Below are 14,072 nucleotides of genomic sequence, written 5' to 3' on the forward strand. Positions count from 1 at the left end.
AAGATGCGTCTTCATCTCAAATACCTTCTTAACAGGAAAATTAAATTCAAGCGCGAACTAATGGCAGGAGTTCTTTTTGTCAGCGGGAGGCGTTTCCCTCTGCAGAAGCGGAATGAAAGGCAGCCTGCTCCTTCTGAACAGAGCACTGGGGACACCACCGTGTGCTGGTACCAAACAGGGGTTCCGGTCATACGAATGGTATCAACTAGTATGCACCGATATGAATAACCCCCCCAAAGACGGAGGCCGGCAGTACTTCAGCCAAAGTTCCTCTTGTCACCATCTCAGCACCCGTAAGAGTCTAGAGATACTGAACGGGCAAGTTCAAAGCCTACACATAAATTAAGGAAAGGACGAAAAGAGGCTTTAATTTGAAAAACAAACAGCAAGGAAGTTTCAAGCACTCCCATCTGTGTATTTTTATCCCAGAAATGGAGCCAAGCCAAATTCTGACAACACTTAGGTCAAAACGAAGAGAGTATCACACAGTATTACTAAGGCAGCATAAAGCGCACCCAGATTTTCTCCAGTTTTACGTCTCCTAAACACTTCCAGCCTCTGCTCCCCTCAGAAAACCTCCCCGTCACCTCAGCCACGGTTCGCGCTGCGGGCTGGCTGCCGGCGCGGGTTCCTTTGCCTCGGGTGTCAGCAGTGCAGAGCTCGGAACGGCACAGCAGCTGGTGTTCACGCCACACGGAGCACCTGAGAGAAAAATCCTGCCTATATTTATGTCATAAAATCGGGGGCTGGTGTGCCATGGCTACCGGGATGAGGACGAGCTACAGCAGAACCCCTCGGACAGGAACACCTCTGGGTGTGCAGGTGAGAAGGAGCGGTCTGATCCCCGGACGTGGTTACTCACGAACCCGCGTTCAGAGCATCTCCAGCTGAGCAGCTACACGTACGCAACAGGGGTAGCGACATTTTACAAAAGCACCGTAGCTTCTTCCTGCTATTTAAAAAAAAAAAAAAAAATCCTTCTCCGCAGGTAATGGGCGCCTGCCCCTTGGAGACAAATTCCTGCCGGATACCGTTTCTCAGGACACGGCCTGACAGAGGTGCACCGCGGGGGAGCAGGGTGTTGGCCCTGCAAAAGGAAGACAGGCAAAGGTCATATCCAGATTTATGAAAAATAAATTTATTACATAACACCTTGTTTTAACAATGTTCGATTTTTTTATTCAGAATACTTGTGTCATTCATGTAAAATAGTTTGATACAGTACATTGTATGTAAGTTTTTCCTCATAAATTCTAAGGCTTTCCTAACACCTTGATCCTCTGCTGTAGGAATGGCACCCCTAAACAACGTGCGAACATTTAAAAAAATTAATTAACTGAACAAAATTTAAAATCCACTACACCAAGCTGGTTCTCAAAATCATGATGAAATATCTGAATGGATGCCGCACCTTTTTAGGAAATATCATTCATGCTTTTTTAATCCCAAAGCATGCTCACAAATCATTAACACCAACAGGAAAAAAATAAAACACTGTCTATGACAATCATTTTAGTTTGTTTGCTGAACCAAACATGTTTATATCAATGACAACATACTTATTTTACTATCAAATAGCAGCTTTAATACCAGTCAAGTCATAGATTTAAAAACAAAAACAAAAACTTATGTTGGAAATTAATCTTTGGGACATTTGTAATTGCTGGAAAAAATTGCAAATGTTTTCATGTTCTTAAAAAAATCTCATCCTAGCAACCGTGGCAGTCAGAAAACATTGATCTAGGTGGAAGATGAGCCAATCCACAAAAGTCACTAAAAATAATCGTCTGTCAGAAGGGTCTGGGCTGGAATCGCGGCCGGTTTCCTCTCTGCCATGGTAACAGACGGTATGCTTCAAGTACCAGTTCAACGATGTCGTGTACGATTGGTCAGATAAAGTTGTTACATCAAGAGAATTCACCACATACGACAACAAAAATGCTTGCCCCTAGCACATGTCACAGCTTCAACTGCTACAGACTGTCACGGAAAAAAAATGCATCGGTCAGTCTGAACCGTGTCAAGTAAACTATGGAAGGAGCAGATCCACAACACAAACTGTGCTAGCACTTTCCGTTCAAGTCTAACCCCAACGGGGACAACTGGAGCCACTGCTCCGCGCTGTGGAGGGGTGGTGGCGGTGGGACAGGTGGGAGGGAGCGGGGGGGTTACAGTACATTCTGGTGGCCCAAGGCGGGTTCCAGCAGGCAGCTGTGCGGCCGGTCCTGCAGCGTGAGCAACAGTGCACTGGCGTCGTCGGGAGGCAGCTCAGTACCGGTGTGTCTGGTGCGAGTACTGGGGCGGCTGCTGGGAGGTAGTTGAATACCCCATGCTGCTCTGTGGCTGCGATGTGCTTGGTCCGGGGTTGGGGTAGGCAGCATGGGGGTTGGAACGCTGCAGAGGGGGAAAAGCAGAGGACAGGTCACCCTTCGTAACAGGTTCATCACAAGACAGTTTCGCCTCCCGATGTATTTCTTCAAGAGGCACCAAGCACACCCAGTCTCAGAGCAGCTGCACTTCCAGGCTTCTTTTCTGTGACGGCAACTGCACCACGTGCAGGTGTGAACAGCAGGAGGACCAGACTGGGAAGAAACCGTTACCACCCTCCAGTTATCCACCCTGATGACGGCCTGTGAACCTACACCCATCACGTCAGCCAACCCTCCAGATGGCTACAGTACAGCTGTGTATTACACACGGCGACCACCCCCCACCGAGCGCTGGTGTTCTCCCCTGACCAGAAGGTATGTCAAGGTGGAGGTCCATCCCACTGCTGCTGGAGATTCTCCTGTACCAAGGATACGCCTGCCACCCTTTTGTGTGACCTCGGAGTAAAGTCTGGGATTATCTAGGCTAAGGTGTCGTCTGGCAGCAGCCTTACAAACACCCGAAGAAGAGTTAAAGAGGACAGCCACAAACTTCACAGTGGAAGCAGAGACTTCACGGGGAAACGGCCATGGACTGTAGCTTGGGAGGTTCAGGATCGACACTGGTGGCAGGGGGGAAATCACTGTGAGACCAGTCTGGCACTAGAAGCCCTTTCACAGTGAGACTGTGAAGTCTCCATCTGAGGAGGACTGTAAGACTCAGCTAAGCAAAGCCACGGCTCACCAGATTCAGCATTAGCAAGAGCCCTGCTTCCAGCGGGAGACTGGGCTCGGTGCTCCCTGGAGGCCCCTTTCAACCAGCATTTCTCAGTTATGTGAGTGGAAGCTCAGAGCTCCATCATTACAAGGAGCTCTGAGAAAACAGCAACTGCCTACTTCAATCTTAACCTAAAATTCAGTTATTTACACATCCCGCATTAAAGGACAAAAGGGCGGCGTGGGAGATCTTCCGCCTGAGCATGTGAGCCCTCAGCAGCCTTTCACATTCCAGCGCAGTGACACCATTGCAGTCCATTCCTGTCTGACTTCCACGTTAAGGTTTACACACGCGCAAATTCTGTGGTGTTTAGAAACTGCTGTGTAACTTCCGGACTCCTGACACTACAAGGCGTATTAGGACTTTTAGGAAAAGCTGCTTCTAGTAAAGGTCTAGAAACTTCTCTAAGGTGAATGCTGCAGGACTAGGATATTGCTGCTGAGACCTGAATACACAAAACTACGGTGAACCGACATCCTGAGAAAGCAAAACGTCAAAATAGCTTCACAGATTTTGTAAATAATAATACATAGCGAGCCCATTTTTTCCTGCTGTTCTGCATTTAGGATGGAAGCTGTCATTGGGATGTTGAGATAACGGCAGAAACAAAAAATGCAAATTCTACCTGCTAACGAACGCTCAGAGGACTGAGCTGATTCTCTAAAGCGAGAAATGGCTGGACCAGCACTGAATGCCAGCGGCAACACACCCGCACTGAACGGCACCGGTGACACGGTGACTGAACTTGTGTGGCACGTGCCTTTGGTCTTGAGAGACAGACTCACTCCGGTAACAGAAGCGTCACAGCTCCGCGTCACCCTTCTCCAGGTAACAAATGCAGGGTACACTTCAGAGAGCACAAGTCCCCGAACACGCTTTTTGCCCAAGCGTGGCTCCTCTCCGTAGGAAACTATCCTGAGTTTAACCGTGTGAAAAACGACCGTTCACGGCAGTTGTCAACACTTCTGCAACCCAACTTCTGAACCAGACCCTACTTTAAGACGGAGGCAATTAAACGTCACCAGGTTCTTTCCTGACATCCAGAACAACAGATGGCTTTTGTTGAAGAACGAATGTAAATGTCCAACCCTTTCTAAACGCCAGTAAGCACCCAGCGGGGCATCCCAGCTAGAGCCCAGAGCAGTGGCATTTCTGCAGCCCGTTCAATCACGCTGCCCCTAGAAGGGTCACGCTGGCCCCTAGAAGGGTCACGCTGCAGAGGGAACGAGCAGGCGAGGCAGCGTGTGCGCCACGTGTCAGCTATTTTTATGTGCGGCGGAAAAGGATACAAGGTGGACTTACTCTGCAGAGAGTAACTTGACTTCGGAATGGATGGAGAAAGTGTCTTAGTGTGCCTTGCCCAGGAGATGGCAATCCTCCTTCACAAGCTTTATACGGGGAATTGGAGCAAGTTAGAGGCAGAACAAAGGCACAGGTGTTTCACTAACACAGAGGGCTGCATTGTAATACTTGCTTTCCACCTCCTCAAGCTGCAGGATCAGAAGCAAGAAATGTGAGGAATTCTTGTCAGGGAGACCTGAAACCACCAACAGGCAGCTTTGCACTGCTTTTGTGCTGGTGCCAGCAAGTCCAGGTCTCCTCCTTTTGATTACCGTGTTTTCCAGATACCTTGTTCGGAACAAATCTGCCCATTGCCACTTTCTAAGATGTAAATTTAAAAAAAAAAAAAAAAAATCAAGTGTTTTGCCTCCTAGAGAGACAGCAACAAGATGAGTCAGGAGCAGTTGGGTTGCCAGTGAGAGCTCCTGAGGCAGCGAAGTAGCAGTTATCACTATCTCGAGGCAAAAGGATTCTGAAATTCCATCTGCTGACGAGGGCTGCCCCCAGCGATAATCCTGGGATGGATATCCGAGAGTACAAAAGCTTTGATTAGCATGAGCTGAAAACAAACCAACATCTACTCCTGCTGAGGCAACTCGAGTCTTCCAACAGCTCAACTAGCACAGGTCAGCTCTCGCGCACAGAAGTGGAAGCCGAGGTTTGTTCAAACCGCCAAGCTGCCGCAGCACAGTGAGGTGAAGGGCGTGAAAACGGGGCTCCCTGACACAGCACCTGCAACTTCTGCATCAGACTCCTTAGATGTGACTCAACAGGAGGAGAGCATGAAGAGTGACAGCTGTGTTTGCCGCCTTCACGATGCCCACCGAGGACAGCAGTGGTAGAAGGGGCCAGCTGAAAGGCCAAACCAGCCACTGACCGCAGCTCGCCGAAGTGAAGGGCTGAAGCACCCGTGAGAGTGCTCTGTGATGGGTAATGCAACTAAAAGAAGGACGATGGTTATGCAGAGAGGCAGCCCACACTGCGGCACTGTCGTTACGGCTGACTGCTGCTTCGAACAGCTCTGAAAATTCACACCGTTCAAAGCGAGTGGCTTGAGAACCGATACGCTACTGACGTCCTGGGACAAGCTCAGCAAAGGCACTTGGGGACTACAGGAAGGGTCTCACAATAAAGCTCCTCAAAAAGGGACTTTATCTTACATTTTTTAGTACTTTCAAGTTTTGGCCAGTGCTGCAAGTATATGGATTTACGTAAGGATGAGGGTAATGTCCCCAGGCAGCCTTTGGAGGTACCTGGTAGTCTCAGGAGCGAACTCTGAAATGCAAGATTTCAAAGCCCAGGGTGTTTATAGAGAAGCAGGATCAAACTGTGGAAAGCAAGTAGACAGAGCAGTTCTACGGACACTGATCTTTAACTTTCCCAAAGTTTTGCTACTGAATTTAGGCACAGCTAAGTGGGTTTTCAATATTCAGGTCTCGGATTTAGATCCTAACCTTTACATTCACTGAAAACACTGACGGTAGTTTCTGACTTCCCCACCTTTTGATTTCATCGGAGACTCTCTTCACCTGGCTCCTGTACGACAGGAGTCCCTGTCCCACAGTGTTTAATAGTTCCTGCAGGCTAGTGTTTCCAACAGCCTGCCGCCTCCTGAAAAATTCCATTCCCTCAGCTTCCAAAGTCTGCCACCTCTCGAGCTGCTCCTAGACCTACCATTTGAAGTCTTCCTTGCTTCTCTGCTGAAATTTCTTCAAACTAAAAGTTCTGTCCCTCAAGTCCCTTCACCCCTGTCTCCAGGAACAATCTCGTCCAAACCGACACATTCAGGTATCATTCCTTGGGGTGCCCTCAGATATCTTCCTGCTCCAGACCCTCTGATTTCCTCACGTATGACCACAAGCTCAAACGCAAGAAGACTAGAACAATTTTCAAGTTTTCCACAACCTTTTTTCCCCACAAACCTCCTCAGCTTCCTCACTCATTGACTGCCACCACCTCGGCTGTCTCTTCAGATCTGTAGTACTGGGTTTACTCAGTCTGGAATCTGCCTTCATCTTCAAAACAGAGATTAAGACAGCAGGTTTGTCATCCAAAACACTGCTTTCCCATCCACTTGTCCACCTAAAACTCTTGTTCAGGTTCTCAGTTCACAGCTTGTGTGCTGCTGTGTCCTTTGGTTCCTACCGTTTACAGATTTGTTCAAATGTGGAACGGTATTTTTCGGTGGCACAGAGCACAGCACAACAGGCTGCTGGTCCACAGTCAGCACTCCCCAATACAAGGTAATCATTTAGTACCTGTAAAAACCTCCAATCCGAATTTCCCTACTGCTAACGAAGAGTATCAGCATGTCAATTTTCAGGCAAACCATCAACTAAATGCATCTGAAAAAACATCTGGAGGATGCCAAAAAATACCTGTTAATACAGTGACATTTACAAAATTACTTTCTTAGCTTAAAGAAACTCTGCTGTACCCATGAAAACCAAACACACCATATACAAATAAAACAGATACCTGATAGTCTGAGGTCATGATAAGTCCACCTGAGGTAGTGGTAGGAGGAACAACTCTCACTTTTTTCAGTGGGGGTCCCTGTGTGTGACTGTTGTCTTGGTTCCCTGGATGACCAGTTCCGTTCGTATGGTTATTGCCCTGCTGCTGCTGCTGGTTCTTCTCAATTGTTTAAACACAAAGAAAAATTTCAACTCAAAAGCAGTACATGAAGTAACGTGGAAACAGGAAATAGTGAAAGCCAGTGAAGCATGATGATGCTGTTCGTCCAGTACTTACTTTGTCTCCTTTATCATCTGGTTCTTCCTCTGTTAAAAATTCTCGTTTTGGGTAGGGGATTTGACAACCTGCAAAAACACTGCCCCCCAAAAAGGCTATTTATCACTGTATTAGAACAGAAGGGTTAGACCTGTAAGATTCATACTGATTCACTCCAGTTTCCCATCGCCTGAAAGACAGCCAATACCTGTAACTAGTGGAGAAGTTTTCCCTGTCCCACTTTCATCATATTCTAAACTCTGTGAACCTATTCACAATTATTTTCATTCTTCAGCTGCCTCTTACACACTCTATTGAAACTTCTAACAGTCTTCCTGGTGTCTGGAAAGGTACACGACCTGTTGGTATCTGGAAGGGCACTAACCCAGCTATGGGGTAATTCACAACCTCAAGACTAAAATACTAAAAATACTCCTGGAAACTCCACTGGTTATTAATAAAACCACCTGGAACAAAGTTTAAAAAGAACTAGGAACTTCACCTGTCAATTCGTATCTCGTGGTCCCCATGAATTTGGTACTGCTAGTGTGAGCTAATATTTACCTGCCCTTAATCAGTTGAACGTACTCATAAAGTCTCTGTGCCCCTGCTAGCATTATTCAATGTGCGTTCACATGAAAATGCCAACCTGAAGCTGAGAAAAAAGCCAAGCACTGTCCTGAAAGCAGGTTCTGCAAAAGCCAATCATTCACATGACAACGTTACACCACAGAGACAGGTCAGGAGCTGTTAGAAATAATCCAGTAGGTTTCAGTGAAATAATTTCATTTTTCATTAATTGCTTATAAGTATACATGCCATATTGTATAAATTCTTCCCTAGATCACGGCAGAGAATCATACACAAGAAGTACTAACAGCTTTCCTAGAGAGGTGTACAATCACGCCTCTGGCTAGTCTGTTGGGAGGGGGGCTTAATTTTTAATTCATTGTCTCTACATTTTCTCCCTTTTGTATATTTCCCTGCGCAACAAAAAAGAGAAGCATCTGCAGAAAATGGATTTAAGTTGTTAAGGATGTCAGCGCAGAGACACAGAGCTGACTTGTCCCACCCACTGAATTTCCCACAAAGGCTAAGACAGAAAAACATGAACTAATGAGGGAGCATCATCTGGCACTCCGGAGCAGAAGTGGACCTGCAGGCACTTCGCAGTTGTCTACAAAGAGCTGCAGCATGCACAATCAACCTGTCAGCGAATAACAAGATTAGCGCTAATAGGATCAGAGTTCCAGAAACCAAGAGATTAGTAAGAACGCTATTTAATTTTAAAAACCACAAACGGCATCGCAGAGGCTGTCGCTTTCATTGGCTGTTAGTCAGTATTTCCCTCAGCGCTCACGAGCGTATTTACAGCAGAGGCAAAGCACGCATGTCTAAAGCGCCTCTGGATGCACTGATAGGTTAATAAACCAACCACTTACTCAGACGTGGGAAGAGGATCTTCTAAGAAATAGGGATCCTGCATAGCCTGTTCTGAGGTAATTCTCTTTATTGGATCCATAGTGAGCAATTTCTGAAGCTGCACAAATACAAGGTAAAAAGCTCTGCATTACCAAAACTGTTCACAGCACCTCCCCTGAATTATTCCTGAAAGACAAGCTGATACCAACACGTCTCAACTGAAACCCCTAACCATAAAGGGCATCACCGCATTCTTCTCTCTCGTTAACACAGCAACTCCATTTCCTGTTAAAGAACACCTATTTTTACTCACAAAGCCCAGGACACTCAGTTCCAGTCACAAATGTTCTAAGAAAAACATCTGAGGAGTTTCACAACATACCAGCAGCTTTAATGGTCTGTTCCCTTCCCACAAGGTGATGACACGTGCACATATTTGGTTTTCTTCAACTTGCTCTTCATAGGAAGCATAATCATATCCTTTTAAATTCAAATAATTCTTTGCAATTAATACCTAAAATGACTCTGTGTCCATTACTGCTCGTTATTTAGTATTATCATATTAGTACATCTCTGCAGGTACCAGTTCTTGCACAGATACTCCAAGATCTTCCTCTTCCACAAGCTGTCTCACAGCCCCTTTACTCTCTGCGTCAGAACAGATAAACTCTTCACATCTACTATTGTAAAACATGCCAGAATTAAGAGTTCTGGGACTGGTAAATGCAGTTTGTTGTCATTGCCAAAAAAGAAATGTTGTGATTTCCCAACTTAAATCAACCAGATTTTTTCTCTCTTTACTGACATTCATCCACATGGTCGTTTTTCACATACAGAACTGAAGTGTTACTAACTTTGGCTCCTCCTGATTTATTTTGTTCTATGTTTATGCCATAGAAAATGGGTACGTGGCTGCAGCTACTTGACTGATGCTTCATCCTGCATTTGTTCACAGTGCTCCATCCCAAGGGCAGTGGTGGTCCCGTTCATTGCTGATACATAGTTTACTGTGTTTTTATTCCATCGTTCAGCCAGGCGATCCTTTAACTGAGCGGTTTTAAAAGTAGAAAATATTTGTAATATTAGGTGGAAGAGTTCTGGTACCGAGAGCTGGGCTGAGCTTGCTCAGGGTCTGGTGGAGGGGCTGAAGGCGTTCACCCATGGCTCAGCACACCCTCCACCTGAACACAAGCCAACTTCGACAGCCGCTGCACAGGGCTTGAAGATGGTACTTTGGAAGGACCAGGGGTTTTAAATGGATCAGATTGTCAGTGAGTGGTTCTGACAGACAGCAGGGAGTATAAAACCGAGAGGATCCTAGCAGAGCTGATTAGCCATCAACTGCACCCTGCTTTCCTCGCCACCTGTGTCTACGGGAGGCACCAAAGAACGTGGCTATGCCTGCTTCACCCAACAGCTGCTTTTTCGCTCGCATGACACTGGCACCATCCAAACTGCACCAAGCGCTCGCTCTCACTACCAGTTCTGCCGGGGCGAATCATAGAATCATCTGGTTGGAAGAGACCTTAAAGATCACCGAGTCCAACTGTCCCCCTGCACTGCCAGGGTCCCTACACCATGTCCCTCACCAGCACCTCCACATGGCTGTGAAACCCCTCCAGGGATGGGGACTCCACCACCTCCCTGGGCAGCCTGTGCCAATGCTGCACAACCCTCTCTGGAACGAAATTCTTCCTGATATCTAACCTAAACCTCCCCTGGCGCAACTTGAGGCCATTCCTCCTCGTCCTGTCATTCTCAATATGGGAGAAGAGATCGACCCCCACCTCCCTACAACTTCCCTTCAGATAATTGCAGAGAGCAATAAGGTCCCCCCTGAGCCTCCTCTTCTCCAGGCTAAACACCCCCAGCTCCCTCAGCTGCTCCTCATAGGACAAGTTCTCTAAACTCTTCAGGAGCTTCGTTGCCCTTCTCTGAACCCGCTCCAGCAGCTCAATGTCCTTCTTGCAGTGAGGGGCCCAAAACTGGACACAGCACTCCAGGTGTGGCCTCACCAGTGCCGTATAGATCCCAACAGCAGCGAGTGGGAGACGGAGCAGTTGAGCAGCGTCTTCAGTCAGGAGCTCCCGCTCAAACTCACCTCCTGGTCCTCCTGTCCTGTACTAACAGGTATGACAGATGGAGGAGTGGTAGTAGTGGCCTTGATTTTGCATTCTAGTGCTTTTCTGGTATAAACATAAACATGCCGAATACATTCGAACCGTTATCACCCTGTTGTGATACCACAGGGAGAAGAGAAAACGCTGTGTTAAGTGCTCTCACCTATTCTCGTGATTATTTTGTGTCCAGCTTTGTTGTTGAAACACTCTATAAATTTGCAAGACTTAAAAAGGCAGATGAGAAATTTCAGGTTGGTTTGGCCAAAGCACTCGCAGCTTTTAAGAGAAGGTAGTTCATTCAGAGGAGGTCTTTTTACGGAGCACCAGGACGTGCAGCAAGGACTGACCTACTCAGGTTTACCTAAGCTTGGTGTTAAACCAGATCGGTGAGTGGCGAGACATCAAGAGCTGAGGAATCAGGGAGGGGAAAATCACTTATATGACCTGCAGATGATGTCACTAGCCATGTCATACAGGTTGTGGCATGAAAAAGGCTTTACCTCGGGTTGCCAAGGTATGATATGAAAACCTAATGCCACTGATTTGAACAGGCAGAACTGACAGCGTTTTCTCAGCTATTCGCCACTAGCAATACTTAATCACTTTGATGTTTTGGTACACGACCATAAGCTTAGTTTTGAGAGCTTCAGACTCCAGATGACACCAGTCAGATCTGCAGGTGACGAGCGGCACGTTTGTTCTCGCAGATGAAGTCAGGAAGGTAAATACTGACGCATGCAGTTGCACGATTTTATGAAACGCCTGCCTAGACCAGCTGATGAGAAAGACCTGCAGATTCACTCAATTTGCTTCACTTCAGAGTCCAAGGACGAGTGTTTCTATCCAAACGCCATCCTGCATGAAACATCATCTTCAACAGATACTTTGTTGGTTTTTGCTTGATGAATTACTTAACATAATTTTCAGAAATACTATTTAGGCTTTGATTGTAATGAGGCCTTATATACTTGTTATGTCAAATATATTTTTTGAAGTATGTATTGTCATGCTAAAACATGAGTATCTTAAAAATACTAAAATTGCATTTCTGAAGCTCTGTTATAAATGGCTACATGGTGAAAGCAGGATTAATTTGAGCACTTCAGTTCTTGACAAGTCAGCATAAACTTTTCATGCATTACAAATATCTAGACTGCTCAGCAGCTTCCACTTGTGCTTGGATACAAAAATCCACTAAAAATCCTAACTGTCTGTCAGAGAGGACTAGTTTCCTCGCTTATGTAAACACCTCTAGTATTTCCACAGCTTTAAACCTTAGAGAGCAGAGGCAGTTCACAGCCAATGATGCGTCATGGTACAACCGCCAGGTAACCCTTACAATGATTACTCGATTCAGCCGGTGGCACTTTTGGTTTTGATCGGAACCTTGAATATACGCTCTGTTTTAGACCAACTGCACAATAACTCAGCTGCTTGGAAAGCCCCATTCAAATACCCTCACGCAATACGCCACAAGAAAAATACTGCCTCAGAGCCACTCCGACTGCAGGATAAATTCCAAAATTCATATGGAGGAGAAAGTACTGACCGGCAGAAAGACGGGTGGTTAAAATCCCATGGGTCTGGTCACCAGAGAAGGTACAGCTTCCATGGACTTGAACGAAAGCCACACGGCCCTCAGGCGCCCACGCCTCTGAACCACCTTCCCTTTCCTCCAGGTTATTCCTCTCATCTCCAACTCCCGCTTTCTTCCCTCACTCCTGCACCCCCAACTAATATATTTACCTTAAACCTCTAACCTGAAAACATTTAATCTGAGTTGGGAACAGCAAGATAAGGAGAGTGTCCATTCAGAGAGACTAGATATACTTAAATCCTTTCTTCCCCATAAATATTAAGTTGATTTTAGAGACCTGAATGTTCTTTAACACACGGGAGAAAAAGGCCCAATATAGTAATTTCTGAAGCAACCTAACACGGGCAGTTCCAGGGCCGAGCAAGTGTGTTATTTTGACTGGAGTCTTCTATTTAAAAAAAAAAAAGTTACGCATTCTAGAGAGAAGATTGTTGTTGTAAGACTACTAGGAAGTTTTCATAAGAAAGTTGCAGAGGCTGAGTGCACCAGGAAGACAGACTAAAATCTTCCAAACTACATATCAAGTCTCAAGTTTATGTTTTTAGAGTCTGTAAGATATAAGCTTAATAATGAATATGTAAAAAATTAGGCATTTAGGATTTTTAAATAAAAGTTAGTCTATTAAAAGTATACAAAGCAGCGAAATGGCTAAGAGCTGCAGCAACACTGCAAATATAAACCAAACGTGACTTAGACTGAAAACTTCTGATATACTCAGTACAGAACTAATCCAGTGAATGACTCAGTCATTTTATCGACGGGAGAAGGTAAGGTAGCTTGACAATTCTGAATTGCAAAGTATCAGTTATTCCCAACTTCATTACAAAGGAAGGTGTAACACGTGTAAAGTGAAGTTAGTCACAGGGGACTCAAGAGCAGCTCAGCTCTCCTCTTGAACAGCTGTCATTTGTATCAGGGGGCTCATCTTTTATGCACGCAGGAACTTACCAAGTGGAATGCCTTACTATCTGGTTTAACTTTATGTTTTTCCATGTATTTGATAAGGCTGCAGTTGGTATACCTAGAAAAGGAAAGAAGCGTGACATTTCTGACAGGCAGACCTGCTACAGCAGAGCGCTCGTGGTAGCCACGAGACACGGCTAAGAGCAGTCTCCATTCAGCACGGAACGCTGCAAGGGCCCGCACCAGAGACTGCTTAAAAAGGATTCAGACACCACAAAAATGCCTTGGTCTCCCTCATGGGCTTGTAGCAGCGTGTCACACCCCCTCCGACAAGCACACCGCTCCCCCCTGCGCAGACCCTGAGCTGTCTCCCAGCTCTAAACTGCCTTTGAGCAACCCTCCTGCTGCGCGGTTCCATCCTGGGCATTTCTACACCAGGAAATGGAGGGAACCGCTCAGCCCTTCTCAGCACTCGCCTGCCACGTACAGGTTGCTCCAAGAGCAGCCAGGAACTCCCTTCTTCGAGGAGGAGCTCGGAAATGAGGTCTCTAAAGGGTTACAAGGGCACGGCGGATGCAAGGCGGGTGTCTAAGAGCACGCCCCGAGTCGCTGGGCATGGGGACACGGCACCAGCGGGGCAGAGTCCCACCTCAGGGGTTATTCTCTGGCAATGACTCTGCCAAACCGAACAGTATTCCTCTCCTCCGCTTTCCTAAGGTACCCAGACACCACAGCTGACAACCAGTCCCACCGTCTGCTGGAAAAAGCACGAGGTTAGCAGATGCCTCTTCTGACGCTATAGCAGCAAACCA

At 46.4% G+C, this 14,072-nt stretch overlaps 1 protein-coding gene across 1 annotated transcript in view; it reads right to left on the bottom strand.

Moving 5' to 3' along the window:
- Positions 1-1,118: 1,118 nt before the first annotated feature.
- CDK8 (cyclin-dependent kinase 8) overlaps positions 1,119-14,072 on the bottom strand; it is a gene marked incomplete at its 5' end in the record, with an annotated part of 20,800 nt that continues 7,846 nt past the window's right edge. Inside the window, 5 exons of the mRNA XM_010141878.1 lie at positions 1,119-2,394; positions 6,964-7,122; positions 7,240-7,318; positions 8,661-8,758; positions 13,306-13,378. Of these exons, the coding sequence (XP_010140180.1) occupies positions 2,269-2,394; positions 6,964-7,122; positions 7,240-7,318; positions 8,661-8,758; positions 13,306-13,378 (535 nt within the window). The remainder of the gene's footprint in view (positions 2,395-6,963; positions 7,123-7,239; positions 7,319-8,660; positions 8,759-13,305; positions 13,379-14,072) is intronic.

The sequence above is a fragment of the Buceros rhinoceros genome, unplaced genomic scaffold (genome assembly GCF_000710305.1).
Source record: "Buceros rhinoceros silvestris isolate BGI_N320 unplaced genomic scaffold, ASM71030v1 scaffold9608, whole genome shotgun sequence".
Classification (NCBI taxonomy): Eukaryota; Metazoa; Chordata; class Aves; order Bucerotiformes; family Bucerotidae; genus Buceros; species Buceros rhinoceros.